The sequence below is a fragment of the Mustela nigripes genome, chromosome 12, assembly GCF_022355385.1.
Source record: "Mustela nigripes isolate SB6536 chromosome 12, MUSNIG.SB6536, whole genome shotgun sequence".
NCBI classification, from domain to species: Eukaryota; Metazoa; Chordata; class Mammalia; order Carnivora; family Mustelidae; genus Mustela; species Mustela nigripes.
This window is the reverse complement of record NC_081568.1, coordinates 73,549,761-73,576,524: the sequence shown is the minus strand read 5'-3', so window position 1 is coordinate 73,576,524 and position 26,764 is coordinate 73,549,761. Positions and strand designations below refer to the sequence as shown.

The window sequence follows — 26,764 nt, the reverse complement described above, 5'->3', positions numbered from 1 at the left end:
ACACATCAACAATGAACATGTGAAATTTGAAATTAAAAATTCATCACCACTTATATTAGCATTCAAAAGAAGAAATACTTAGGTAAAAATCAAAATAGGTACAAGATCTAGATGAAGAAACTATAAAACCCCAAAGTCAGACATCAAAGAGGAACTAAATAAATACATAGACAGCTCACATTCATGGAAAAGAAGCCTTAATATTGCCATGAATTCAGTTCTTCCCAATATGATCTATAGATAACCAATGCAATCCCAATCAAAATCTCAGCAAATCATTTTGTGGATATCAACAAACCAATCCTAAAATTTATCTGGGGCAGCAAAAGATCCAGAACACCCAATATGATACTGAAGAAGAACAAAATCAGAAGCCTGATGCTATTTAACTTACCATAAAGCTACAGTTATCAAGACAGTATGGTAATGGCAAAAAGAATACACAAACAGATCAAAGAAACAGGAGAGAAAGCCCAGAAAAAGACCTATATGAATACAGTTAACTAGGGGCACCTGGGTGGCTCAGTGGGTTAAGCCTCTGCCTTCAGCTCAGGTCGTGATCCCAGGGTTCTGGGATCGAGTCCCACATCATCGGGCTCTCTGCTCAGTGGGGAGCCTGCTTCCCACCCCCCCACCTCTGTCTGTCTCTCTGCCTACTCGTGATTTCTCTCTCTCTGTCAGATAAAGAAATAAAATCTTAAAAAAAAAATACAGTTAACTGTTTTCTGATGAAGCAACAAAAAGCAATAATGGAGAAAAGACAGTCTTTTCAACAAATACAACAACAGATATTCACATGCAAAAAAATTAATCTACACACAGACACCACATCCTTCACAAAAATTACCTAAAGGCTGGTCACAGACCTAAATGTACAATACAGAACTATAAGAGTTCTAGAAGGTAATGTAGCAGAAAATCTAGATGGCCCAGGAATATGGTAATGACAACACCAAGGCATGAACCATGACAGAACTGCTAGGCCAGATTTTACTAAAAATTAAAACTTCTGCTCTGGAAAAGGCACTATCAACAGAATAAGAAGACAAGCCATAGACTGGGAGAAAATATGTACGAAAGACATACCTGGTAAAGGACTATTATCCAAAATATACAAAGAACTCTTAAAATTCAAGAAAATAAGTAACCCAATTTAAAAAATGGGTCAAAGACATAACCAGCCACCTCATCAAAGAAGATATATGCATAAGAAATAAGCATATAAAAACATACTCCACATCATGTGTCATCAGTAAATGTAAATTAAGATAGCAATAAAGTACCATGATACACCCGTAAGAATGGCCCAAATCCCAAACAGTGACAACATCAAAAGCTGGGAAGGATGTGGAACAACAGGAATTTGCATTCACTGCTAGTGGAATATAAAATGGCAGAGCCACTCTAGAAGACAGTTTGGTGGTTTCTTACGAAACTAAACACACTCTCACCATACAATCCACAAACATGCTCCTCAGTACTTACACAAAGGAGCTAAAAACTTATGTCCACATAAAAACCTACAAACAGATGTTTATAGCACTTTATCCATGATTGTCAAAACTTGGAAGCAACCAAGATGTCCTTTGGCAGGTGAATGGATAAACTGTGGTAATTTCCAGTTGATGGGAATATTACTCGCTCTACAACAAAATGAGCTAGCAAGGCATGAAAAGGGATGAGGGAACTTAAAATGCATGTTACTAAGTGAAAGAAACCAATCTGACAGGCTACATACTGTATGATTCTAACGAAATGACATTCTGGAAAAGGCAAAACTATGGAGACAGTAAAAACACCAGCGGTTGCAGGTCAGAAGGAGTGAGGAATGAACAGGCAGAGCACAGAGGATTGTTACAGAAGTAAAACTATTCTGTATACTGTAGATATATTTCTGTATGTTACCAGTACGACAGTAGTGCATTCCTCTCATTATTCATTTGTTACAATCCACAAAACATACAACAGCAAAAACAAACACTAATATAAACCATCGATTTCGGGTGATGTGTGAAGATAGCTAAGTCTGTAAAAATGTACCACTCCAGGGGCGCCTGGTTGGCTCAGTGGGTTAAAGTCTCTGCCTTCGGCTCAGGTTGTGATCCCAAGGTCCTGGGATTGAGCCCCCACATCAGGCTCTCTGCAGGGAACCTGCTTCCCTTCCTCTCTCTGCCTGCCTCTGCCTACCTGTGATCTCTGTCAAATAAATAAATAAAATCTTTAAAAAAGCAAACAAACAAAAAATGTACCAGTCCAGTATAGGGTTTTGGTAGCTGGCAAGGCTGTGCATGTGTGGAGACAGAGGGTGTGTGGGAACTCGCTCTACTTTCCACTCTTATTTGCTGTGAACCTAAAACTCATATGAAATATAAAGTCTGTTTTATTTTTTTTTAAGATTTTATTTATTTATCTGGGGCGCCTGGGTGGCTCAGTGGGTTAAAACCTCTGCCTTCGGCTCAGGTCATGATCCTAGGGTCCTGGGATCGAGCCCCACATCAGGCTCTCTGCTCAGCAGGGAGCCTGCTTTTTCCTCTCTCTCTGCTTGCCTCTCTGCCTACCTGTGATCTCTGTCTGTCAAATAAATAAACAAAATCTTTTAAAAAAAAAAAAGATTTTATTTATTTATCACATAGAGATCACAAGTAGGCAGAGAGGCAGGAAGGGGGTGGGGGGAGCAGGCTCCCCACTGAGCAGAGAGCCCGATGCGGGGCTCAATCCCAGGATATTGGGATCATGACCTGAGCCAAAGGCAGAGGCTTTAACCCACTGAGCCACCCAGGTGCCCCATGAAGTCTGTTTGAAAAAAAACTAAAAGTGGGGCGCCTGGGTGGCTCATTGGGTTAAGCCTCTGCCTTCGGCTCAGGTCATGATCTCGGGGTCCTGAGATCAAGTCCCACATCAGGCTCTCTGCTCAGCAGAGAACCTGTTTCCTCCTCTCTCTCTGCCTGCCTCTCTGCCTACTTGTGATCTCTCTCTCTGTTAAATAAAGAAATTTTTAAAAAAATCTTAAAGAAAAAAAAACACAACTAAGTGAGCATGAACTTTGGATAAAAGCTGGTATACAATCTAATGTTAAATGCCAGAACTGCCTATGGAGACAGATATATATACAAAATAAATTACCAGCCAAACTCTTATTACTGTAGAAGTCAACAATTCATAATGGATGTAATGCATGGGAGGGACACATGCAAATTTTTCACCCAGTGCTGGTGGATTATCTTTCTTGGGGCTGAAATCAGAAAGAGAAGTCAGGAACTTTCAAATTCCCTTTCAAAAAAGGCACAAATCAAAAATATCCAAAAAACTCTGAAGAGTGGCTAGGTGGACTAGATAAGCAATACAAAATAACTGGCTAACTTTTAAGACTCAGTTTTGATTACTGAATTGCAAAGAAATTCAGATGAGGAGGAAGAGAAAAAAATAAACCAATGTGGACCCATAAAGAAAAGTCCTAAGCGCTCAGAATATGAAGAAGTTTATATAAAAGATAGAACAGGGAGGGGCCCACAACCAATGATACATACAAATGAGTTGTAAGCAGTTATAAGAATAGTGTCAGGAAAGCTAGAGCCAAAAATGAACAGAAGCTTGCAAAGAAAAAATTGCTAAGCAAAACTAAAAAGACAACTTTGGTTCAGAGAAAAGAAAAAGGCAAAGGACATATTGTCAACTGGAAATTCAAGGCCCTGCAGTTTAACTCTGATGTCCCTTCTGTCAAAATAAAACAGAGAGAAAAAACCAGAAATAGGACTGAAATGACAGGAAACTTTGGTGAAAAAAAGACATCAACGAGGGCAAGATGCCTTGAGTGCCAGGTCCCCCTAAGGGGACTCAGCTGTTTGGCTGTGACAAATGATAGTGCAAGAATTATCCAACAGACAACACCACAGAGCTGCACGCTGATCTCTGGACAGCTAGGACAAAGAAGGGAAGGAAGATGAAAATGGAGGTAAGTCCAGTCCAAAGTCTCAAAATAAGAGAATGAGAATGAGAACACCATTTACTGGTCATTCCCTGATGTACTATGTTATAGCCATTATATATAGTGTCTAACCCAATCAACAACTAATAATTCCTGTGTAAATATTCTGTGTAATGTACAAATGAGAAAGAGAAGTGGAGAGACTTTAAATGCTACCTGAGGCTAAAAAGCGAGTAAGGAGCGGTACAGGAATTCACCTCCAGAGACATTCTGTTCTATGAGAAGGTAGACTGTATAAACTATAAGAAAATTAGTGTGATATAAGTCCTAGATAAATCCTACACCTTGAAAAAGCAAAGACAGTATTCACACATTAACAAGACTACTAGGGAGGGCTGAAATTTAACTATTCTTAGAAATGTGGGGTTCCTGGAAAAACAAAGTGTGACATACACTCACTCCTTCAGTATCATCACACACACATACAAAGCACACAAAAACATCATTCTTTTAAGAAATGTATAAAATGGCAGTACCAAACTTCTCCCAAACTTGTTATAAACTAAGATAATTAAAGTCTCAAAACAAAGTGACTTCAGGGGCACCTGGGTGGCTCAGTTAAGCATCTGCCTTCCATGATCATGGGGTCCTGGGACTGGCCCCAAATCTGGTTCCCTTCTCAGTGGGGAGTCTGCCTCTCCCTCTCCTTCTGTCCCTCCCATCCCCACATGCTCTCATGGGCATGTGCTCTCTCTCTCAAATGAATAAAATCTTTTTTAAAAAGTGACTTTAGAACAATAAGATACCATATTCACATCCATTAGGATGGCTACTGTATTAAAAAAAGATGGAAATTAACACATATTGGCAAGAATGTAGAGAAAGAACTCTAAAGCACGGCTAGTATTAATGTGTAAATAGTACAGCTGCTGTGGAAAACTGTTTGGCAGTTCCTCAAAAAGTTAAACAGAATTACCATTAAATCCAGCAATTCTACTCCCAGGCATAGGATACCAAATGATTTAAAAAGCACAGTCCAGCAAATATCTGTACAATAATATTCATGATGGCGTTATTCACTATTCTACCAAAAGGCAGAAACAACCCAAATGTCCACCAACTGATAAATGGGTTAACAAAATGTGGGATATGCATCCAAGAGAACACATTCAATCTTGGGAAGAAATGAAATTCTGATACATGCTATAACATGAATAAACCTTGAAAAGGTTAAGCTAACTGAAAAAAGCTACTCACAAAAGGACAAATATTGTAAGATTCCACTAGGCAAATTCATTGAGACAGAAAGTAGAATGGTGATTACCAAAGGGCTAAGGGGAGAGGGGTTACTGTTTAATGGGTATAGAGTTCTGTCTGAGATGATGAGAAGTTCTGGAAACGGACAGTGGTGATGCTTTGCATGTCTCTGTGAATATACGAAATGATTCTGAGTTGTTTACTTTATCAACAGAGCCCCCAAAGCAATGAAGCAAAAACCAGCATGAATGAAAGCAGAAATAAATGATCCAATAATAACAGTTGGGGATATCCCAACCTGCAATCTCACACTCTCAACAACTAATACAACAATTAGAAAAAAAAAATCCAAGGATACAGAAAACTTGAACAACAACACTATCAACCAACCTGATCTAAATAAAATGCACAGAATTTAGGACACCCTACAGTATCAAAATGTATAGGGTTTTTTTGTTTTGTTTTCTTTTTTCAAATGCACATGGAATAGTCTCTAAAATAGACCACTGCTATGCCCAGGGTTGGCAAATCTTTCTTGTCCACCAAATCCAGGAACATATAAAAAGGATTAAATACATGACCAAGTGGGATGCAAATATTTTAGGTTTCGTAAGTCACATACTATCTTTGTCACATATTCTTTTTCTTTAACAACTCTTTAATAATCTAAAAACCATTCTTAGATCTCAAGCTACACAAAACATACATAAAACAATTCTCAATAAATTTTAAAAAGAACTGGAATCATACAAAGTATGTTCAATGCTTTGTAATCCCACATGGAATCAGATTAGGAATCAAAAGAAAAAAATGGGGAAATACCAAAATATATGGAAACTGATTAATGTGTTACTAAATAATCCAAGAGTCAAAGTAAAACATCAAAAGGGAACTTGAAAAAAATTCTGAACTAAATAAGCATGAAAACAAAACATACCAAAATTATGGAATGCAACTAAAGTAGTGGTCTTAAACTTCTATGCTAAAAATGTAGAACCACTGAAGCCAATAACCAAAGATTTCATCTTAAGAAACTATTAAAAAAAACGCAAACTAAAAGTAGAGTGAGCAGAATAAAGAAAATAACAGCAAATGAATTTGGAAATCAATGAAAAAAAGAAAGCTGGTTCTTTCAAAAGATCAACAAATTTAACAATCCTTTGGCTAAACCAACCAAGACACAAAATACCAAAACCAGGAATGAAGACATCACCACTAACCCCTAAGGAAATTATAACTATTATAAAATATACTATGAAAAACTTTATGCCAACAAATTAGACAATTTAGACAAAATGCAAAAACTCCTAGCAAGACACAAATTATCAAAGCTGATTCAAGAAAAAACAGAGACTCTGAATAGACAGATCCAACTAAGGAAACTGAAACAGTAATTAAAAATTTCCCCATAAAGAAAAGTCTAAACCCAAATAGCTTCACTGGCAAATTCTATCAAATATTTAAAAAAGAAATAATACAAATAAGCCCTTCCAAAAACACGAGGGAACACTTCCCAACTCATTCCATGAGATCATTATTACCCTGACACCAATGCTAAATAAAGACGTCACAATCCCTGCCTCACGAATACACAAGCAAAAATATTCAACAAAATATCAGTAAATCTAATCTAGAAATGTATTTAAAAGAATTATACACCAAGACCACATGAGAATATCCCAGGATTAAAAGCCTGGTTTCATATCAGAAAATAAGTTCATGTAATATACATTAAATAGAAAAAAGAAAAAAAACCTCATCTGATCATCTCAACAGATGCAGAAAAAGCTTCTAACAAAATCCAACATCCACTCATGGTAAAAATTCTCAGCAAACTAGGAACAGAACTAATAGTTATGGCTAGCCCCTCCAGAATGATAGTGAACAGAAGTAGTGAGAACAGGCATCCTTCTCTTGTTTCCAATTATAGGGGAATAGTAATTCAGTCTTTTACCATTAAGGATGATGATAGCTATAAGGTTTTTCATACATGCCCTCTAATAATGAGAGAGAGAAAAAAAATTAAAGGCATCCAGATTGGATAGCAGGGAGAAAAATATGCTGTTTGTCACTGACACATTCTTTTATTTAGAAGATCCTACGGAATCCAGATAGATAAGCACACACACACACAAAAAAAATCCCTATCAGAATTTATAAATGAATTCAGCAAGGTTGTAGGTTACAAGATTAATATATGAAAAACCAATTATATTTCAATATATTTAATTAAGAAGAAACCAAATTCCATTCACTTCAGAATATATCTATACAGAGACGCTAAAGTAAAAAAAAAAATTTATCTTGAACACTGGAAGATCTAAATAAATGACAAGACATACCAAATCTATGCACTGGAAGATGATGGAAAACCTCCCCCACTGATTTAGATTCAACATGATCTCTATCACAATGCAGGGAGGGGATTTTTGGGGAGGCAGAAATTAACAACCGGTACTAAAATAATAGGCAAATACAAAGAATGCAGAACTGCTAAACAATTTTGAAGAAGAACAAAGTTGGAGGATTAACACTTCTTGTTTTCAAAACTTACTATGAAGCTTTAGTATGTATTTTAAGACTATGAAGTACAGACATAAAAATCAATGAATAAATTGAGTCCTGTAATAAACTCTTACATTTATTCCACTGATTTTGGAAAAACATGCTAAGGCAATTCAGTGGAGAAATGGTAGATACTCTTTTCAACAAAACAGTGCTAGAACCAAATGGATGCCTACATGCACAAAGATGAATTTAGATCTCTACCATACAGAAAGCTTAACTCAATATAAATCACCTAAATGTAAAAGATAAGGCTACAGAACTTCTGTAAGACAAAACAAAATTTTCATGACTTTGGGATAGACAAAGATTTCCCAGATGCACACCAAAAACATGAACAAGGGAAGAAAAAAGTGATAAATTAGACTCTGTCAAAATTTAAAACTTTCAGCTCTTTCTGCCATCTTGCAGCCTACAGAGGCCTGCTGGGAACAGAACTCCTAAACTGACAAATATGTCTGGAAGGCTGTGGTCCAGAGACATTTTGCTAGCTGTAAGTGAGGTCTTCTGAACTAGAAGGAGTGCACAGCTCTTCTTAAAATTGAACGTGTTTATGCTCAAAATGAAATTGAACTCTTATGGAGGCAAGAGATGTGCTTCTGTGTACAAATCTAAGAACAACACAGTGACTCCTGGTGGCAATCTGTACAAAATCAGAGTAATCTGGGGAAAAGTAACTCGTGCTCATGGAAACAGTAGCCTGGTTTGTGCCAAATTCCCAAGCAACCTTCCCGCTAAAGTCATTTGCCACAGAATCCATGTGATATTGTACCCCTCAAGGATTTCAACTTACTGAAGAGAAAATAAAGTTGTGCCAAGAAAAAAGTTGAAAACTTCTGTGTTTCAAAAGACATTAAGAAAATGCAACAACAATCCAGAGTAAACAAAAATATCTGCAAATCATACATCTAACGAAGGACTTCTAACCAAAATATATAAAGAACTCTCACAACTCAAAAGTAAAACAAACAACCCAATTAAAACTGGGCAAGAGATTTAAATATGTCATGAAAAAAAAATACATGAACAGCTAATAAGTACATAAAAAATGCTCATCATCAACACTGATTACAGAAATGGAAAATTAAATGCAAATTAAACAGAAGCACATATTAAAACCATAATGAGTCACTACCTCATACCCACTAAAATGGGTACATCCAAAATACTGACAGTAACAAGAATCAAGAGCATGTGGAGATGGGGGGGAGGAGGCTAAGTTGGTTAAGCATCTGCCTTCAGCTCAGGTCATGACTCCAGGGTCCTGGGATGCAGCTCAGGTCAGGACTCCAGGGTCCTGGGATGGAGCACCTCATTGGACTCCTTCTCCCTCTGCTGCTCCCCCTGCTTGTGCTTTCTCTTTCTCAAATAAATAAATTAATCTTTAAAAAATAACTAAAAGCATGTGGAGAAACTGGAACCCTCATATGTTAGTGGTAAGAATATAAAACAGCACTGCTATTTTGGAGAAATTTGGCAGTTTTTCTTAAATAGTTAAATTCATCATATTGACTCAGAAATTCCAGTCTTAGGTATTTTCCCAAGAAAAATAAAAACACAAAACCCACACAAAAACTTATATGCAAATGTTCCTTAGAGTAGTAGTCATAGTAGCCAAAAACTAGAAATAATTCAAATGTCCAACTGGTGAATGGCTAAAAAAATATGGTACATCCATACAATGGAAAACAGTTCAGCAATAAAAAGGAAAAACTACCAATACATGTTTCAACATGAAAGAACCTTGAAAACATTACGCTAAGTGAAAGAAGCCAGATGCAAATAACTACACATTATGCAATTCTACTTCCATTAAATATTTAAAAAAGGTAAATCTATATATACACAAAACAGATTAGAGGCTGTCTGGAGCTGAGGACAAGAGCAGGGATAGACTGAAAAGGCGTACAAGATTATCTTTTTAAAGGATTATGAAAATATTCTAAAACTAGATTGTGGTGATGGTACAAAACGTTATACATTTACTACAAGTCACTGAATCATACACATGGATAAATGTTATGGTTTATAAACAATACTTCAATAAAGTTTTTAAAAAGTGGTAAGAAGTTAAAAACAAAATAGCAGTAACAACAAATTATGATGAAAATTTCTCTTACCTCTGCTGGATATACTGGGCATAATCTGAGGAATCATATTATTGCTTGTATCCATTGGCTGGGAATTATCTTGACCCATTTGATCATCTGGTGGCATATAGGCAGGAGGAGGAGTATCAGCTAAGAAGGAGAATATGAGAAAAATTAAAGTCCCAAAAGAATTGTTAATACCTTCATCCTGCTTAAATGTATTCTAAAAGCATTAAAAATTTCCTAAAATTGGGGCGTCTGGGTGGCTCAGTGGACTAAAGCCTCTGCCTTCGGCTCAGGTCATCATGATCCGAGGGTCCTGGGATAGAGCCCTGCATCAGGCTCTGCTCAGCAGGGAGCCTGCTTCCCCCTCTCTCTCTGCCTGCCTCTCTGCCTACTGTGATCTCTGTCAAATAAATAAATAAAATCTTTTAAAAAATTTTTTTCATAAGATTAACAACAGGGTTTGTCACTGAACATTATAGACAAACAAAAATGTAGGCTGCTACCTGAGGCAAGAGAAAAGGAGAAAAGACAGCACACTTATTAATTACTGAAAATCTGCTAAAGGACCATATATATTCGGTTCAATCCCAGATAGTAGACCAGTGCTGAAATTCACTAAAATAGAATTCAAGGTCAAGAATTTTGTCTTTATGTGCTTAGACCCATGCTGGGAGGAACTGCAACAACTACAGACCAATCTGAAGGACACAAATTAACCTAGTTTGAGTGTACCTCTACAGAGACACTTTGAAATTACCAAAATCACATGCTGTATGTTGTTAATTAATACCAAAAACTAAAACCATACTCTCCACCTGTATGATCGGACTACCAACATGAACAGCAGATAGACAGTTAATTCTTTTCAATATCCTGAAATGGCTGTCATGCCTTACTAAATGATTAGGTAATTCTCAGGACATCTGAATGTGAACTAGATAATCTGAATTCCAGCCCTCGTAGTTAAAAATCTCTGTAGAAGCTACAGCTCTATTTCTTTCACTCCAAGGTTTGTACAAAATATATTTTGACACAGAACTGTAATCAAACTGAATCTAGGGCAAAGTATGAAAATTAGTTCTGGTGCAAAAACCCAACCGTTGATACTTAATTCTTCTTAAAAAAAATTTAGAAACACATCAACCAATGCAACAAAGAAACCAGAAACAACATACTTACCTATGACTCCACCTGCGACAGTAGGCATTCAAATATTTTTTGACAAAGTGACATAATGATGCATCCATATATGACGGGCCATTAACAAAATCTGGGCACTTTATAAAATCTACTTATGAAGTTTCCCCAGGCAAACCAGTTTATCAGTTACCTAATTAAAGATAACTGGGGTGTCTTTTTAACTTTCCAAAGTCTATAATCATATGACAACCAGTAAAGTTAAAAAAGCACACAGTTTAATTCACAGACCTGTACTCCTGAAGCGAGTAATACACTATATGTTTACCAAAAAAAAAAAAAAAAAAAAAAGCCAAAAGCACAGACTTGAGAGCAGAGAAACCTAGGCCGCAAAGCTCAGGCAAGGTACTTAAACTCCTGAAGGGAATATCAGTTTCTTTCTTCACCTGTATAATCCAACTACTATCTCACATGGTTGCTCTGAAGGTTAAATTTAATGGCAGTATCTTCATCACAGTACCAGTTATACAAAAGGCACTCAATAAATGGTACTTCATATTACAAATTACATGAAAATATTTAAGTCAAACAAGATTACTTCTTTTGGGGGGGGGTAGAACTTTAATTTTTAATGCCTGGAAATACATAATTTGGGTATTTGGGCCAATAAATGATCCAATGATACTTAAAATACACTTTCAGTTTTCCAGAATACCTGCTCCACATCATAGTCATCAAACACATAGTCTTTTTCTGTCTTCAGGTTTTTGATAACCTGTTAGAACACTGCTTCCACGTATATAGACTCCCTATGAAGCCTTTCAAGTTAGCACCATTTGGCTTCACTCTCAGGTTGCAGGGGTAGCCAGTCTGCATAGCTAGTTATAAATATATATATATTTCTGTAAGTTTACCCATTCATTTCACAAATATTATTGAAGGCCTGCTGTATACCAGGCTCTGATATAGGGACTGGGGATGTAGCAATTAAAAAAAAAAAAAAAAAAAGGCTAAAATTCCCTTTTTCATGGAGTTTATAGTCAAGAAAGGGAGAGGAGGAAATGACAGAATATAAATACAGACAATCTGTTGGGTTGTAATATAGGCTATCAAGAAAAATCAAGCAGTGAGAGAAAGAAGACAGGATTAAAGGAGAATGTGAATTTTTTATTGTTCTTAAAGGATCATCTCTCCAAAACTCTGTTTGCTTTTTTTACAATGTTCAATTTATTTTAAAAAAAAAAAAAAAAAAAAAAAAGGCAGTTCATCCATTTCTCCTACCTCTTTCCTCTGACAACTACCCACCTGTTCTCAATATCTATGATCAGGGTTTCTTGTTTTTGTTTTTTTTTTTTTAGATTCGACATATAAGAAAAATTATATGGTATTTGTCTTTTCCTGACTTACTTTATTAGCTTAATACCCTCAAGGTCCAGCCATGTTGTCACTAATGACAAGATTTCATTCTTCTTTATGGCTGAATATACCACAATTTTCTTTATCCATTCATCCATCAATGGACACTTAGGTTGCTTCTGTGTCCTATTATAATCATGCTGCAATGAACCTGGGACTGCATATGTTTTCAAGTCAGCGTTTTTGTTTCCTTCAGATAAATAACGAAAAATGGAATTACTGGATTACATGGCATTTCTATTTTTAATTTTCTGAGGAAATGCCATACTGTTTTCTTTTTAATTTAAATTCAATTAATCAACATATATTATTGGTTCCAGAGGAAGATGTCAGTGATTCATCAGTCCTATATAATATCCAGTGCTTGTTACAGCATGATGCCTTCCTTAATGTCCATCACCCAGTTACCCCATTCCGCCAACCCCCTCCCCGCCAGCAACCGGCAGTTTGGGAGATTCCATACGGTTTTTCACAGTGGCTATACCAATCTGCATTCCCACCAACTTCATGAGGTTTTCTTCTTCTCCACATCCTTGCCAAGGCTTGTTACCTCTAATAATAGCTTCTCTAATAGGTATAAGGTGACAGATACATACTCACTGTGGTTTCAATTTGTACTTCCCTGATGATTCGTGATGCATAGCACCTTTTCCTGTACCTGTTGATCATGTGTATGTCTTCTTGGGAAGAAGGCCTATTCAGGTCCTCTGCCTGTTTTTCAGTTGGAATGTTTGTTTTTGTGCTAGTGAGCTGTAGGAGTTATGTCTTTCCCATATTATCCCCTCATCAGATATATGATTTTCAAGTATTTTCTCCCATTCAGTAGGTTGCCTTTTCATTTTATTAATGGTTTCCTTTGCAGTACAGAAATTTTTTTGTTTCATGTAGTCCCATTTGTTTATTTTTTGCTTCTTTTGCTTCTGAGGTCAATTCAAAAAATCAGCACCAAGACCAATGTCAAGGAGCTGCCTCCCTGTTTTGTTCTAGGAGTTTTATGATTTTAGGTCTTTTGTTCAAGTCTTTAATCTCTTCTGACTTAATTTTGTGTATAGTGTCAGATAGTAGTCCAGCTTCATTCTTTTGCATGTGGCTGTCCAATTTTCCCAGCATCATTTACTGAAGACTCTACTTTCCCCACTGCAGATTCTTAGCTCCCTTGTCATAAATTAACTGTCCATCTAAGTGTGGGTTTATTTCTGGGCTCTCTCTTCTGCTCCACTGACCTACAGGTCTGTTTTAATGCTAATCCGACACTGTTTTAATCATAGTACCTTTGAAACAGTAAGTTAATTATACTTCAATTTTTTAAAAATTTCTTTGAAAAATTACTATAGCTTTGTAATATAGTTTGAAATCAGGCAATGTGATGCCTCCAGCTTGATTCTTCTTTCCTAAGACTGAATTGGCTATTCTTGAGTCTTTTATGGCTGTATATAAATTTTAAGATTGTTTTTTCTATTACTGTGAAAAATATGGCCACTTCCTTTTTAAAAAACATATGGTACACAGCAAAATAAAATCCAAAACTCTTCTGAAATCACATAATTACCAAAGAACACAGAGTCAAAAATAGCCATCTCTTAGCATGTAACAATTTACCAGAGGGCCAGCAGTATAAGACAACCACTGATTCTCAAGGGCCATCGTTTTAATCAATAAAATAAATTCTTACCTGGGAGCTGAAATGGACTTCCTGGTCCAGAACTTGCTGGGGAATTGGGATATGTACTGCTAGCAGGGGAAGGGGGATAAGGGCTATTTGGAGATAAGGGGAAAGGAGTGTTGTTGGGCTGGTGGAAAGAATCTGGAAACGTTGCATTTTGTGGCATGTGCGGCTCGTTGTGGCTCAGGTTTCTAAACTGAACCAAAAGGCTGTGTTGTGGATTGAATTCATTATGACGAGGCACTAATACTGGAGGTAAGACTGAAAGACAAAAATCAAAAGTCATCTGTCAGCAAAGACTAAAGCAAATATCCCAAACATATTAAAGGATAGATAGAAAGGATTCGGTAGAATTGTAAACCTATTAAAACAATTTACTTTCAGGAATGGCTGCTTTGTAGAACCTTGAATGTGTATTTGCATAATAACTAAACCAAAAGCACTCTAAGGATTTAGGCCTGCATAAAGAGCTCTGGAAAACGGAAAATCCAGGAAAGATACCACTCCTGTTATAGGAGAGAAGGCATATTTTAAAACAATCCTAACACAAAGAATTTAATGTAATGAGAGTTCAATAGAGTTGAGCACTTCCATCTAGCAATAATCAAAACGTTCTGGAAAAGATTACATCTGATTGGACCCTGAAGAACAGGGGGTGCCAGGTGCAGGACAGCAGAGAAGGAAATGGGGAGCTCCAGAAGGGGGAATGAGAAAGCATATTAACAGTTGGCCTAAGCATTGAATGAGGAGTTGAGATTAGAGTGTGATGTTGAGGTCAGCTATTATGATGCCCTGAAAGCCTCAGTGTTTCCAATTTTGAATATCTCAACTTTCTTAGTTGGAGAGATTTCACATTTTATGTTCTTCAGTCAAGCCTTCCCTGGTGAAAATAGTAACATTTCCTAAGTAGAAGCCTTCCATTCAAAATCAGTTTTCTACACATGATCATAATGAAAACATAGCCAACAAAGCCTAAATACTTTAAGAAACCTATTTTTTAAAAGCTTAACTTTATTCAAACACTATCTCTGAAGACCCAAATGACCAATCACAAAGAAATGTCTGACTACCCACCCTGTAGGAAATCTAAACAAACATGATTTCTTTAAACTCTATGGTATGAGCTCATCTCTTATACAACTTTCCCATATCTGTCAAAGTAATTTTACTTCCAAAAATCTCACTTCGACTCTGACGTCATTCAGCAGTAACAAAATCAATCTGTCTTTAAGTTAACTAGATCATACTTCCCTTCCTGAAGTAGGGATGTACCTGAGGAATGAGAGGTTCTATAACTCAGTATTCATACTGTTTTTCGTCTCTTTTCTTTGTACTGAATCAGTGTTGTAATTATGTGGTTAACATCTAATTACGATTTTTTCATCTACTGTGTATTACCAAATGCTGTTCCCTTTACAGAATGATGGGACAGCTGCCACTGGAGAGTAGGGCATTAGACAATAAGAATTTCTATGTTTAGCTGGCCAGCAAGCTGAAAGACTAAGTGAAATAACTAAAGAGGAATTCAACCCAGTAAGGATTCTTCTACTTTTTTTTTTTTCAAGACAGAGCTAAAATCATGGACTTCTCTCTTGTCTATTATCTGTACACATCACTTTTTAAAGACTATTTTCCTCCAAAATACATACTTTAAAAAGGCAGATGCTACAAGAGATAACAAACACAGCAATTTCTAAGTCTCCTTCCATACAGCTTCCAGAGACAACAAATTTAAAGTCTTAGCTACCTCTTCTAACATTTATTTTGTGCACTGCTAAACAATGTGCTTATATTGCTATTGTTAATTTGCCAAAACATCATCTGCTGGTTTGCTGTTGTGGCAAATGAAGTAGCTTTCTTACATTATTCTACCCCACTCCCATTCCCCTCAATAAAGTTACATTAAAAATGCTGGTTAAATCAACACTTGGTGTTTATTATCTGTACAAATATTATTCATTCCTGAGCCAAGTATGTACTATGATTATATTTGTTCTTGAACAGTGCTTTAAGTAAAGCTGATTATTGACTTGTTACTTCATTTGCTTAATCTTAATTACACACCACTAATATTTCCAGAAGTCCAGCAGATATGTTAAATTCCTATCAATACTATTTTCCAGATGCCACAAATATGTAATCTATTAACTCATTTTTCCCCTGGACTCTTCATCCTTCTACAATCTAGACTGCTAAATCCGTAAGTCTGCTGGAGATCTCAAGTCCTTCGACTTCCCTTCTCGTTTGTTGGAACCCATTTCCTGGACCTCATGCTCTATTAGTTTCCTAAGAAAGGTAAAAGGAAGGGGGCACCTGGGTGGCTCAGATCGTTAAGCATCTGCCTTTGGCTCTGGTCATGATCCCGAGGTCCTGGGATGCACCCCATCGGCTCTCTGCTCAATGGAGAGTCTGCTTCTCCCTCTCCATCTGCCTCTCCCCCTGCTCATTCTCTCGCTCTCTCTCTCAAATAATTAAGAATTTTTTAGAAAGGTAAAAAGAAGATTAATTTTTAGTCCTTGCATATATGAAAATGTCCTGTCTTTTGTTTGTCTGCAGATTCCAGAATAAACAACTTTTTCTCTCTGAATTTTAGGGGCACTGCTTCACTATCTGCTGGAATCCAGAACTGCTCTAAGAAACCCAACATTCTCACTTCCAGTCCTTTCTATATGTCCCATCTTTTCTCTCTGGGAGTTTTCAGAATCTTCTTTTTTAACCATGATATACTAAAATTTCATACGTGGGTCTTTAACCCTAACACTAACAGCACTATCACTGCCATTCTTTTAGCTAATCTCCATATCCAGTGTTATTTCCATACCAGACTTTTATTATCTCCATGTGAAATCCAGCATGGAAGACAGACTCTAAGATGGCCATCATAAGTCCCGGCTCTCGGCAGGTATTCACTCTTGTAAAATCCTCTCCCTTTCAAGGTATTATCTCTGAATTGCTGCTCAGCAATAGAACATGGCAAAGGGGATAGGATGTTATGTGTGACACAATATAACACGATAGAAAACCCTCTCTCTTCCCACTGTTTTTGAAGAAGTAAGCTGCCATGAATGCAAGCTACCTATGAAAAAGGTGGCAAACAAATGAAGGCAGCCTCTAGTCAACAACCAGCAAGAAGAGTCCAACAGCCCACAAGGAACTGAACCCCATCAACAATCACGTGAGCTGGGAAGCAGATCTTTCCCTAGCTGAGCCGTACATTGAGATCCAATAACCTTAAATAGAGCCTAGCAAAGGACTCAATGTAAACCATGTCTGGACTCCTGTCCTACAGAAACTGTGAGGTAATAAATGTGTATTAAGCCACTTAATCTGTTATGCAGCAAAAGATAATTAATGCACCCAACTAGTATCTCAGCTTATATAATTCATTCATTAAAAAATATATTTACTGTGTACCACCTACTAAGTGCCAGATACTACGACCATTCTAGGCACTGGTGATGCAGTAGAGAATGAGACAGAGAAAATTCCTGCTTATATCAGTTGGTAAATAAAATAAATACCTAACACAGCATCAAGTAGTGATGGTGGTACATGAGTAAGGATGAATGGAGGGAGAAAATGTATCATGAAAAGATCATGTTTTCTGAGAGTTAAGTAGGAGAAATAGAGAAGGGAAAAAAAGTCTAGATGCAGGAATAGGCCAAGTCCATGGAACAGAGGAAGTTTGAAGAGAGGTTACATAGGGTCTTGTAGAAATCTGTTCTACATGTGATAAAAGTCTTAACTGTTTTAAACATGCACAGATGTGATTTGGTATTTTTTTTAAAAAACTGACTTAAGATACATATAGAGGGAATCTCAAGCAGACTCCCCATTGAGCATGGAGCCCAACACGGGGCTCAGTTTCACGACTCTGAGAGCTCATGACCTGAGCCGAAATCAAAAGTTGCACACAACAGACTGAGCCACCCAGGTGCCCCATGATTTGCTATTTTTTAAAGATCACTTTGGCTGCTGTGCAAAAAACAGAACAGGTTGGGGGAAAGAATAGAGGCAGAGACAACTAGGACACTGCTTAAGGTAGAAAATGATGATGGTCTGTCCTAGAGTAGTGGTGTTGAGAGATGGTATAAAAGGGGACATTATTAAGATATATTCTGAAGATACAGCAAATAGCATTTGTTCATAACTTAAATGAAGACTTCAGAGAAGAGAAAAAAAAAATGACTTCTAGGTAGCAATTACATGAATGCTGGTACCATTTACTTCCACTGGGAAAACTAGAGGTAAAAAGGACTCGGTGGGGGAAAAAAATCAAAAGTCCTATTTAGACATATTAAATCTGACATGTTTAGAGACATTCAAGTGGAGATATCAAGTGGACAACTGAATACAGAAGTCTAAAACTCAAAGGAGAAGTTCACTCTGGAGTTCAAAACGTGAGAATGAGCTTATGATTTTATGACACGTGACCACGAGAGCCCACAGAGGAAAAATATGGATGTAGAAAAGGTCTAAGGACTGAGTCATGTGAAAATAGGAAAATAAGCCAATAATGCGACTAAGCAAAAAGAGCCAGTGAAGTAGAACTAAAAGAGTGTCATGTTTCAGAAGCCAATAAAGAAAAAGTTATGGGTGGGAGAGAAGGAAAGCAAGTGCCTCTGTTGAGGCACTTCTCAAATGATGCTGAAAAGGCAAGTGAGATGAGGTCTGAGAAAGACCCCTCCAACCGGAAGGCAGTCACCAGTGATCTTGACAAGTCAAATGGTAAGGAAGACAGACTAAGCAGAGGGAGTGTCCAGAAAGAATGGAAGAAAGTAACGTAGAGATTTAAAAAAAAAGGAGACTCCTATAAAAGGACTCAAAGAAACAGTACAGGAGACTAGGGGTAGGGGATGTGAATGAAGTTGGGACCAAAATTCTTTTTTAACTTCTGTCTATGATGGGCAGTAGCATGACATGCTTATGTGCATGTCATGAAATAGTGTAACAGAGAGGGAAAATGTAATCCTGAGGAGAGGGGTGATAACTATATGAACAAAGTTCTTGAGTAGACAAGAAGGAATGGGATGTAGTACACATACGAACTTGGGTTTTAGATATAACAGAGACATGTTGGGGTGCCTGATGGCTCAGTGGGTTAAGCCTCTGCCTACAGCTCAGGTCATGATCTCAGGGTCCTGGGATCGAGCCCTTCATCGGGCTCTCTGCTTAGCAGGGAGCCTGCTTCCCCCTTTCTCTCTCTGCCTGCCTCTCTCCTTACTTGTGATCTCTGTCAGATAAATAAATAAAATCTTAAAAAAAAAAAAAAAAGAGAGATACATGTCATCCACAGGAAAGGCAGGGCATGCAAATAACTGACTCCAATTGATTCCTGTATATATGACCGACTGCTTACAGTGAACATGAATTAGAATTAACTACTTGGGAGCTATTTTATCCATACACAAAAAGCTAAATTCAAAATCCACCATTTCTTCCAAGATTAAAATCTTTAGGAAGGAAACACAAGGCTAATATGGCCTTTTAATTACTAAATCCATTGAACTATAAATTGGAAAGAGACAAGTTTTCGTAAATGTTCTCAAGGTAAAACCTACCTGGACTCTCCACTCTCTTATAGTGGTATGGGTTGATACAAACTTCTTTCTGCTTAGATCCAAAAGGAAACTCACAAATATCCAATGGCTTTAGCTCATGATGACTCTGCAAATCGGGCCAGCGCCAAACACGACAATATATAACATGGGGTAAGCCTTTTCTGTGGGAAACCTGCAGGCGTCCATCTAAAGATCTGGGAATAGTGACACATTTGCTTGGCTGTCCTGGAGTGCTCAAGGCTTTCTCCAGTTCTTCCATGGCACCCTTTTTCTTTTTTAGCTTTTTCACCAAAGCATCAACTGCCTTTTCTGCCCATTTCTCCTCTTCATCACCTTGCTTCCAGCCCAACAATCGCTTTACTGCTGGACTAGTAAAGGAAAACAAGCTGGCCATTGACGTCATTTGATATAAATCTTCGGAGACCTTCCTGCAACTCAAAGTCAGTGGCTACTCAAAGAAGAGCTCACAGATGAAAAATCACATAAAGGTTCTAAGCAGAAGTTCCAATTAAAAAGGGAGGAGTGACATTTATCTTCATAAGTGCCGTAAGATTCTTTCATTGGTTCAAGTCCTGAAAGAGAAAGAGGGAAAAGGATAAGACCCCTAACTTAAATGCATGTAATTAACATATACCTAAATCAATATAATTAGAAAGTATGTTATTTTTAAATATGAGCAGAAAAGCATTATTACAAAAAACCCAAGTCTAGAAAGAGAAATTTTCCCTTAAGTCCTGTGACCACTCATTTCCTTTCTTCACAACATTAACAAATAACTCACTGGCAAGCCAGATAATAACCAAAAGCAAAACAGATTGCTCTACCTTCTCTCCTATATATTTTCCAAACAAGTAAACTCTAGACTTTCAGTTCCTTTCCTCAGGCCAATAAGCCCCCAAATACCCTTCTAAGGTCTGATTCTAAAGTACTTCCCTTCACTGAAACCCATGTCATGCCATGTCAATTTTGAACACATTATGTCCTAATGTCTACAAGTCTTCAGAGAAATCTCTTTCCTAAGGTCATTATTGTTCGTAAAGTGTTTCATAGACTTATATAAGGTTTGGGCAAAAGCTATAGTCCTATTTAAGTCACATTATTAAATGGAAATTTTATCAAATTCTAAAATTAGTTTTGTCATAAGAGATAACAAATCCTCAGATAAATCGTAACACACATAACTGTTCAGAAAAATGTGAAGTATCTATTTTTAAAACTAAAAATGCTGAAGAGATATAAAGAGAATAAATTCAAAGTTTAACCCAGAAGAGGACAGTTTACAATTATGTGATTCCTATTGCCTTCTGTGATATTTTAGGCATGCTAAGTTAAAGAACCTGCTCTAGGCAGACTGCCCCGCTGTACCTTTACGAAGCTCTTGGAGATGATGACAAGAGGAAGTGATGTGCAACAGCACTGCACTGATAAGAATGGGTACAATTCCCTGTGGTCACTATACAGCCAACTACAGACAATGAGTAGCTAGTGAAACAGCAGGAGTAATGTTTGGAAAAAGGATGTCAGTAACAAATTGGAAGCCAAGAGGCTCCTTTTCTTGTGCCTAAAATTGGAAATAATGCTGCAGCTCTGTCTTTGACAATATCTACCAAACTCTGGCATCAAGACCATTCTGGATTGGGACCCATCTTCCCAGAAAAGAATACATGTGTTCAGTTAAAACCCAGGCAAACATAAATTAAAATAAAACTGAGTTGAATTCAACAAATAATATCTAATTGCTTGCTATGTGCCATAAACTGTGAACTGCCATGATGGTGCTTAAAAAAGAAAAAAAAAAAAAAAGACACACCAAATTATGTTTCATCTTAAGAGCCAACTGATTCATTCATTCAACATACACTTACTGAGATGTAGTAAGTGCCAAGATGATCAACCAGCACTGGCTATCCGGACTGTCATGAACCATGATCAGAACCTAGAACAATGGGTGCAAAGGTGCACAAAGGTAAAGTAAATACTCCTCCTGTGTGGATGGACTTCCCAACCCTACATGGGGTAATTTTTGCCAGGGAGGCAAAACTGACCATATTAAACTAAAGAAATAGAAGGAAAGACGAAAAGTGTCAGTAACAAGTCACAGACTGTGAAGTGTTATGTGCTAAAAGAGCTGAGCTCAGCTGTAGCTACATCAAGAATACAGGATAAAAGCCATCTGGACCAGAGAGTAAAGGTAACAGAGCAAGAGTAAAGGTAACAGAGCAAGAGTAAAGGTAACAGAGCTTGTCTAAGACAAGAGAAACTTCAAAGGCATAAGGACACAAACAACAACAACAAAAAATCTGTAGGCAAACATGAATAGAGCATTTCCTAAAGTAGACAATAGATAGGTCTGGCTAAATGAGATCTTACCCAGTAACACCGGAACATAATGGAGACCAGACGGGGTAGTGCACACGTGTGGGGAGAGAATATATTAACAATGTAGAGATTAAGTTGATGAAAGGGACAAGAGGAGAAAAGCTTGAAGACCAGATAACATACTGTAGTTAACCACTAGAAGGTGCTTAATAAATCTGAACTACTAATCTTACTATCATCATCATCATCATCAAATACTAAACATATTATGTATTAACTGAAAAAAAAAAGGAAAAGTTACTTCTGTGTGTACACACAGAACAAGGACTAGAAGGCTACATACTAAATTCATCATTGCAGTTACCTTTGGGTAATGGAGTAATGGGGAATGGGGGAAAGGCAAGAGAAAGGGGTCCTTGTGATTCGTTTTATGTATTTCTGTATCGTTTAAAGCTTTACACAAAGGGAATCTATTAACACATTACTTGCATAATACTAAAATAAAAATAGTAAATGATCTAAAACAAATTGTTGTGAAGAAAACAGAGTTACAAGTGCCAGTACAATGAGGAGGTATAACTAATGCATGCTTTATTAGAGGTCAAGCAGGTGGTTTCCCTTTGAAAGGAAGGGTATTAACTAGAAGAAAATCTGAATTTCGGCCATCCTGGTGAAGTTCTGGTTCTCCTATGGGTGATTATATGGGAGAGCTCAGTTTGTGAGAATCCAGCTAGTGAGATACTTAAGATGTGTATACACTTCTGTATGATTTTTTAAAATTTTCTGGACATACAAAAAAGTATAGAGTGCTCAGTTTCCTTCTCATTTTTCTCCCCATCATCAATCAATTTCCCTTCTTACAGGTAATCCTTTTGTATCTGACTTTCATGCCCTTACAGAGAAATTTAACACAAATACAAACAAATACAAATATATACAGAAAATCTTTTTTTACATAGTGGTAGTCTAAAAAGAAACAGGTACAGAGAAACATATGAACAATATATGTTCAAGATCTTCCCATTCCAATATAGAAAGTGCTTCCACATTCTTTTCTACTACACAGAACTGTAGGATAAAAGTAATCTTATAAGTATGTCAAACTACATCATTTCTCTGCTCAAAGATTATTCAGTGGCTTGCCATTACACTTGGTATCCAAACTCCTTAACATCACTTTATAGGGCCTACATGATCTGGCCTTTAGCCTTTCCTCCAAAGTCATGTTGTACATTCTCCTACCTAACTTTGCACTTTACCATTCCTTTCCATTTCTCAAGTGCTACAACGTTATTTCTACCTTAAGGCCTTTGCTCTTGATGTTTCCTTCCCTGGAATTCTCCCTGATCTTATTTAACATGCTTACTCTTTCAATTAATTCAGCTGTTCAAATGTCACTTCTTGAAAAAGGACTTCCCTGGCCACTTTTTCTAAAATAGCATATATTACACTCCCACATCATTCTCTACTTCCTGACCCTGCTCACTTTTCATGGTATTTATCCTAACCTAATCAACATATTAATTTTGTTTACTTATTATATGTCATCCTCACTGAAATGTTAGTAGGCAGGTAGCTTCATCTTCCTTATCCATCATCAAATTCTCCTAGACTGAGAATAGTGCCTATTTATTAAATGAATGAGCAAGCAGTGAGTGAGTGAGCTGAAGAAAAGCAACTTGGAAAAATATACATTTCTTTACCAGAGCAACTGTGTGAAGGTTAAAACACGGTATTTATGGATATAGAAAGATATGGTAAGAGAAAAAAGCATGGATAAAAATGATACACAGCAGTCTCAGGACAACAAGTACTGGTTGCCACTGCTAAAAGGAAAAAAGGACAAAGAATGGAAAAGCTTCAGCTGTTTTAAAACCAGATTAAAAAACAGTTTAGCAAATCATGAGATGTTACATTCTCTCTTCTTCTCTGTTAAAATATTTCATAACTCAAAATATTCACAATTTTTAAATTTTTATAAAGTAGTGTAATAAAAAACAGAAAATTATCAGATTCTGTCCCAGACAAGATATTAAGACCATGACCAGGTATCACTCTTTCTAATTCTACTAATTCTTCTGTAAAATGGGATGATGGTTCCTAAATGACTGAAATGTTCAAGTAATAAAATATGTAGGGTCACCTGCTTTCACAGCTCAGGTCATGATCTCAGGGTCATGGGATGGAGACCCATGTCGGGCTCCACACTGAGCATGGAGCCTACTTAAGATCCTCTCTCCCTCTGCCCCACCAACATTGCACACATGCACATCCTCTCTAAAATAAATAAAATCTTTTTAAAAAACAATAAAATATGTGGCACATATGTATAAACACAAACACAACAGATGCACTAAAAACTGCCCTTCAAACATGAATTATGATCATGAGTTTTCAAAGGAAGAATCAAGACTCAAAAAAATGGCTGGATCTGGGGCACCTGGGTGGGTTAAGCATCCAACTCTTATTTTTGGCTCAAGTCCTCATCTCAGGATTATGCAATCAAGCCCCGTGTTGGGCTCCATGCTAGGCATGGAGCCGGTTTAACATTTTCTCTTTCTCTCCCACTCCCTGACCCTCCTCACTCCCTCTCTTTAAAAAAATAAAAATAAAAAAATAAAAAGGCTGGATCTAGTACCAACCTAACATACCCACCACTTTATAAACCAGCCCAAATCTTATACTTTTGTCCATCTGGGTTTTCCAAGAGAAATCTCAGTCATCCTTAATTATGAGCCTAGGGCCACCCCCTTTGGTGAAAAATTCCTTTACCACCCAATTCTAAAGAGGCTATTGAATATCATAAAATTAATAGGACAGTGATAAGAACAGATCTTAACTTTCCAGATGGAATACAAAATCCTTCCAGGAGGAAGTCTTCAGCACCTGGCACTATTCCATGCATCATACCACATATTAAAGGAATATTTAATGAACGGTCATTGATTTTTCTATCAACTGTACCTTGAAATTAACGAAAACTTCAAATTTTAACTCAGGTGACTAAGATAATGAGAACTCCATTAGCAGAATTAAGGACACTCAGAAAGTAGTTTAGTCAGTAGAGAAAATGGTTAACTCTACTGGAAAAGGGTCATGAGTAGACATACAGGTTTGGCAAGGAAAAGATGAGAAAGAGATTTAAGATTTTGCATTTACAAACATCTGAAAACAGTAATAAAAAACAGGTTTTCAACAGAAAGAAAAGAGCGGCATGTTAACACCTGCATATTAGAGAACACTCACTGGTAGGGAAGAGAAAAAAGTTACCAATGAAGTATCATTAAATGGAGGAGCTTAGAATTAGATAAAATGGTATTGCAGAATATCATACACAAGGCAGAGTTTAAAAAAAAAAAAAAAAAATGAGAACAAGAGGAGAAAAGCTTGAAGACCAGATAACATATTGTAGTTAACCACTAGAAGGTGCTTAATAAATTTAAACTACTAATCTTACTATCATCGTCATCATCATCATCAAATACTAACCATATTATGTATTAACTGAAAAAAAAAAAAAAGGAAAAATTACTTCTGTGTGTACACACAGAACAAGGACTAGAAGGCTACATACTAAATTCATCATTGCAGTTACCTTTGGGGAGAGGCATGGAATGGGGGAAGGGTAAGAGAGAGAATGACTGGTAAATGAGGATGTCATTAGCTCAACTTCAAGACCGGTTTCAGAAAACCAAATGGGTGTCAGATTCCAAAAACCTAAGACTCAATATTAGTGTTTTCTTAAAACTAGCACTGGGAAAGGAGTAGGTGCAAACCAGGTACTCAAATCTTTAAATATTAAATGATTAAAAATTTTGGAAATGTCTCACACAGTGTTCTTTCCAAAAAGATTTTGTAGCTTGGAAACTATGTGAGTGGTATGACCAAGTAATCCAAGTACTCATTATCTAAGTCTCACAAAGTTAAAAGAGGGGGCAACTGGGTGGCTCAGTGGGTTAAAGCCTCTGCCTTCTGCTCAGGTCATGATCCCAGGCTCCAGGGTCCTGCAATTGAGTCCCGCACTGGGCTCTCTGCTCAGCGAGGAGCCTGCTTCCTCCTCTCTCTGCCTGCCTCTCCGCCTACTTGTGATCTCTGTCTGTCAAATAAATAAAATCTTTAAAAAAAAAAAAAAAGAGAGAAACAAAATTCACCATAAAAATTTACTGATGAATAAGCAAAAGAACTGATCAGGCATTTCATGTAAGAAAATATTAGTGGCCCTTAGACGGTAAAATGGGCTCAACATTATTAGTTATCAGAAAAAAAAATTTTTTAAGAAAAAAATTTTAAAGAAAACAGTGAAATATCACTCTACGTTACACATAAATCTCTATGACCCAGCAATTCCATCCCTAGGTATATATCCAACAAAAACAGGTACTATTGTCATCAAAAGACAAGTACATGCTCAAAGCAACTTTATTTTTACTTTATTTGCCCAAATTGGAAATAACCCAAATATCCATCAACAGTGGAGTGGGATAATAAATCATAGTAATAACTTCAAGGAATAGACTACTTCACAGCAATGTCAAAGAACAAACTAACATAGGAGAAACATGGATGAATTGCACAGACATGCTATAGAGAGATATAATTATACAGAAATCAGATATAAAAGATTACACAGTATGTCATTTCTACTCAAAAACAGGCAAAACTAACCTATGTCATCGAAGACAAGAAGGTTACTAAGTGGGGACAAGAGAGCCTTATAGGGAGAAAGAAATATTCTACAACTTGATCTGGGTGATGATGACACAGATGTACACCTAAGTAAAAGTTCACTGAGCTTTATACACCTTAAGATTTATTAAAAAAGTCT

General features: G+C 36.9%; 1 protein-coding gene across 2 annotated transcripts in view; it reads right to left on the bottom strand.

The window, feature by feature from the left end:
• Positions 1–26,764, bottom strand: part of SMAD5 (SMAD family member 5) — a 53,297-nt gene that overhangs the window by 11,853 nt on the left and 14,680 nt on the right. For both annotated transcript variants that reach the window (XM_059417621.1, XM_059417622.1), the window contains exons 2-4: positions 19,621–20,192; positions 14,069–14,320; positions 9,868–9,987 (exon numbers count right to left, since the gene is read on the bottom strand). In XM_059417621.1, the coding sequence (XP_059273604.1) occupies positions 9,868–9,987; positions 14,069–14,320; positions 19,621–20,023 (775 nt within the window). In that variant the 5' untranslated portion in view covers positions 20,024–20,192. The remainder of the gene's footprint in view (positions 1–9,867; positions 9,988–14,068; positions 14,321–19,620; positions 20,193–26,764) is intronic.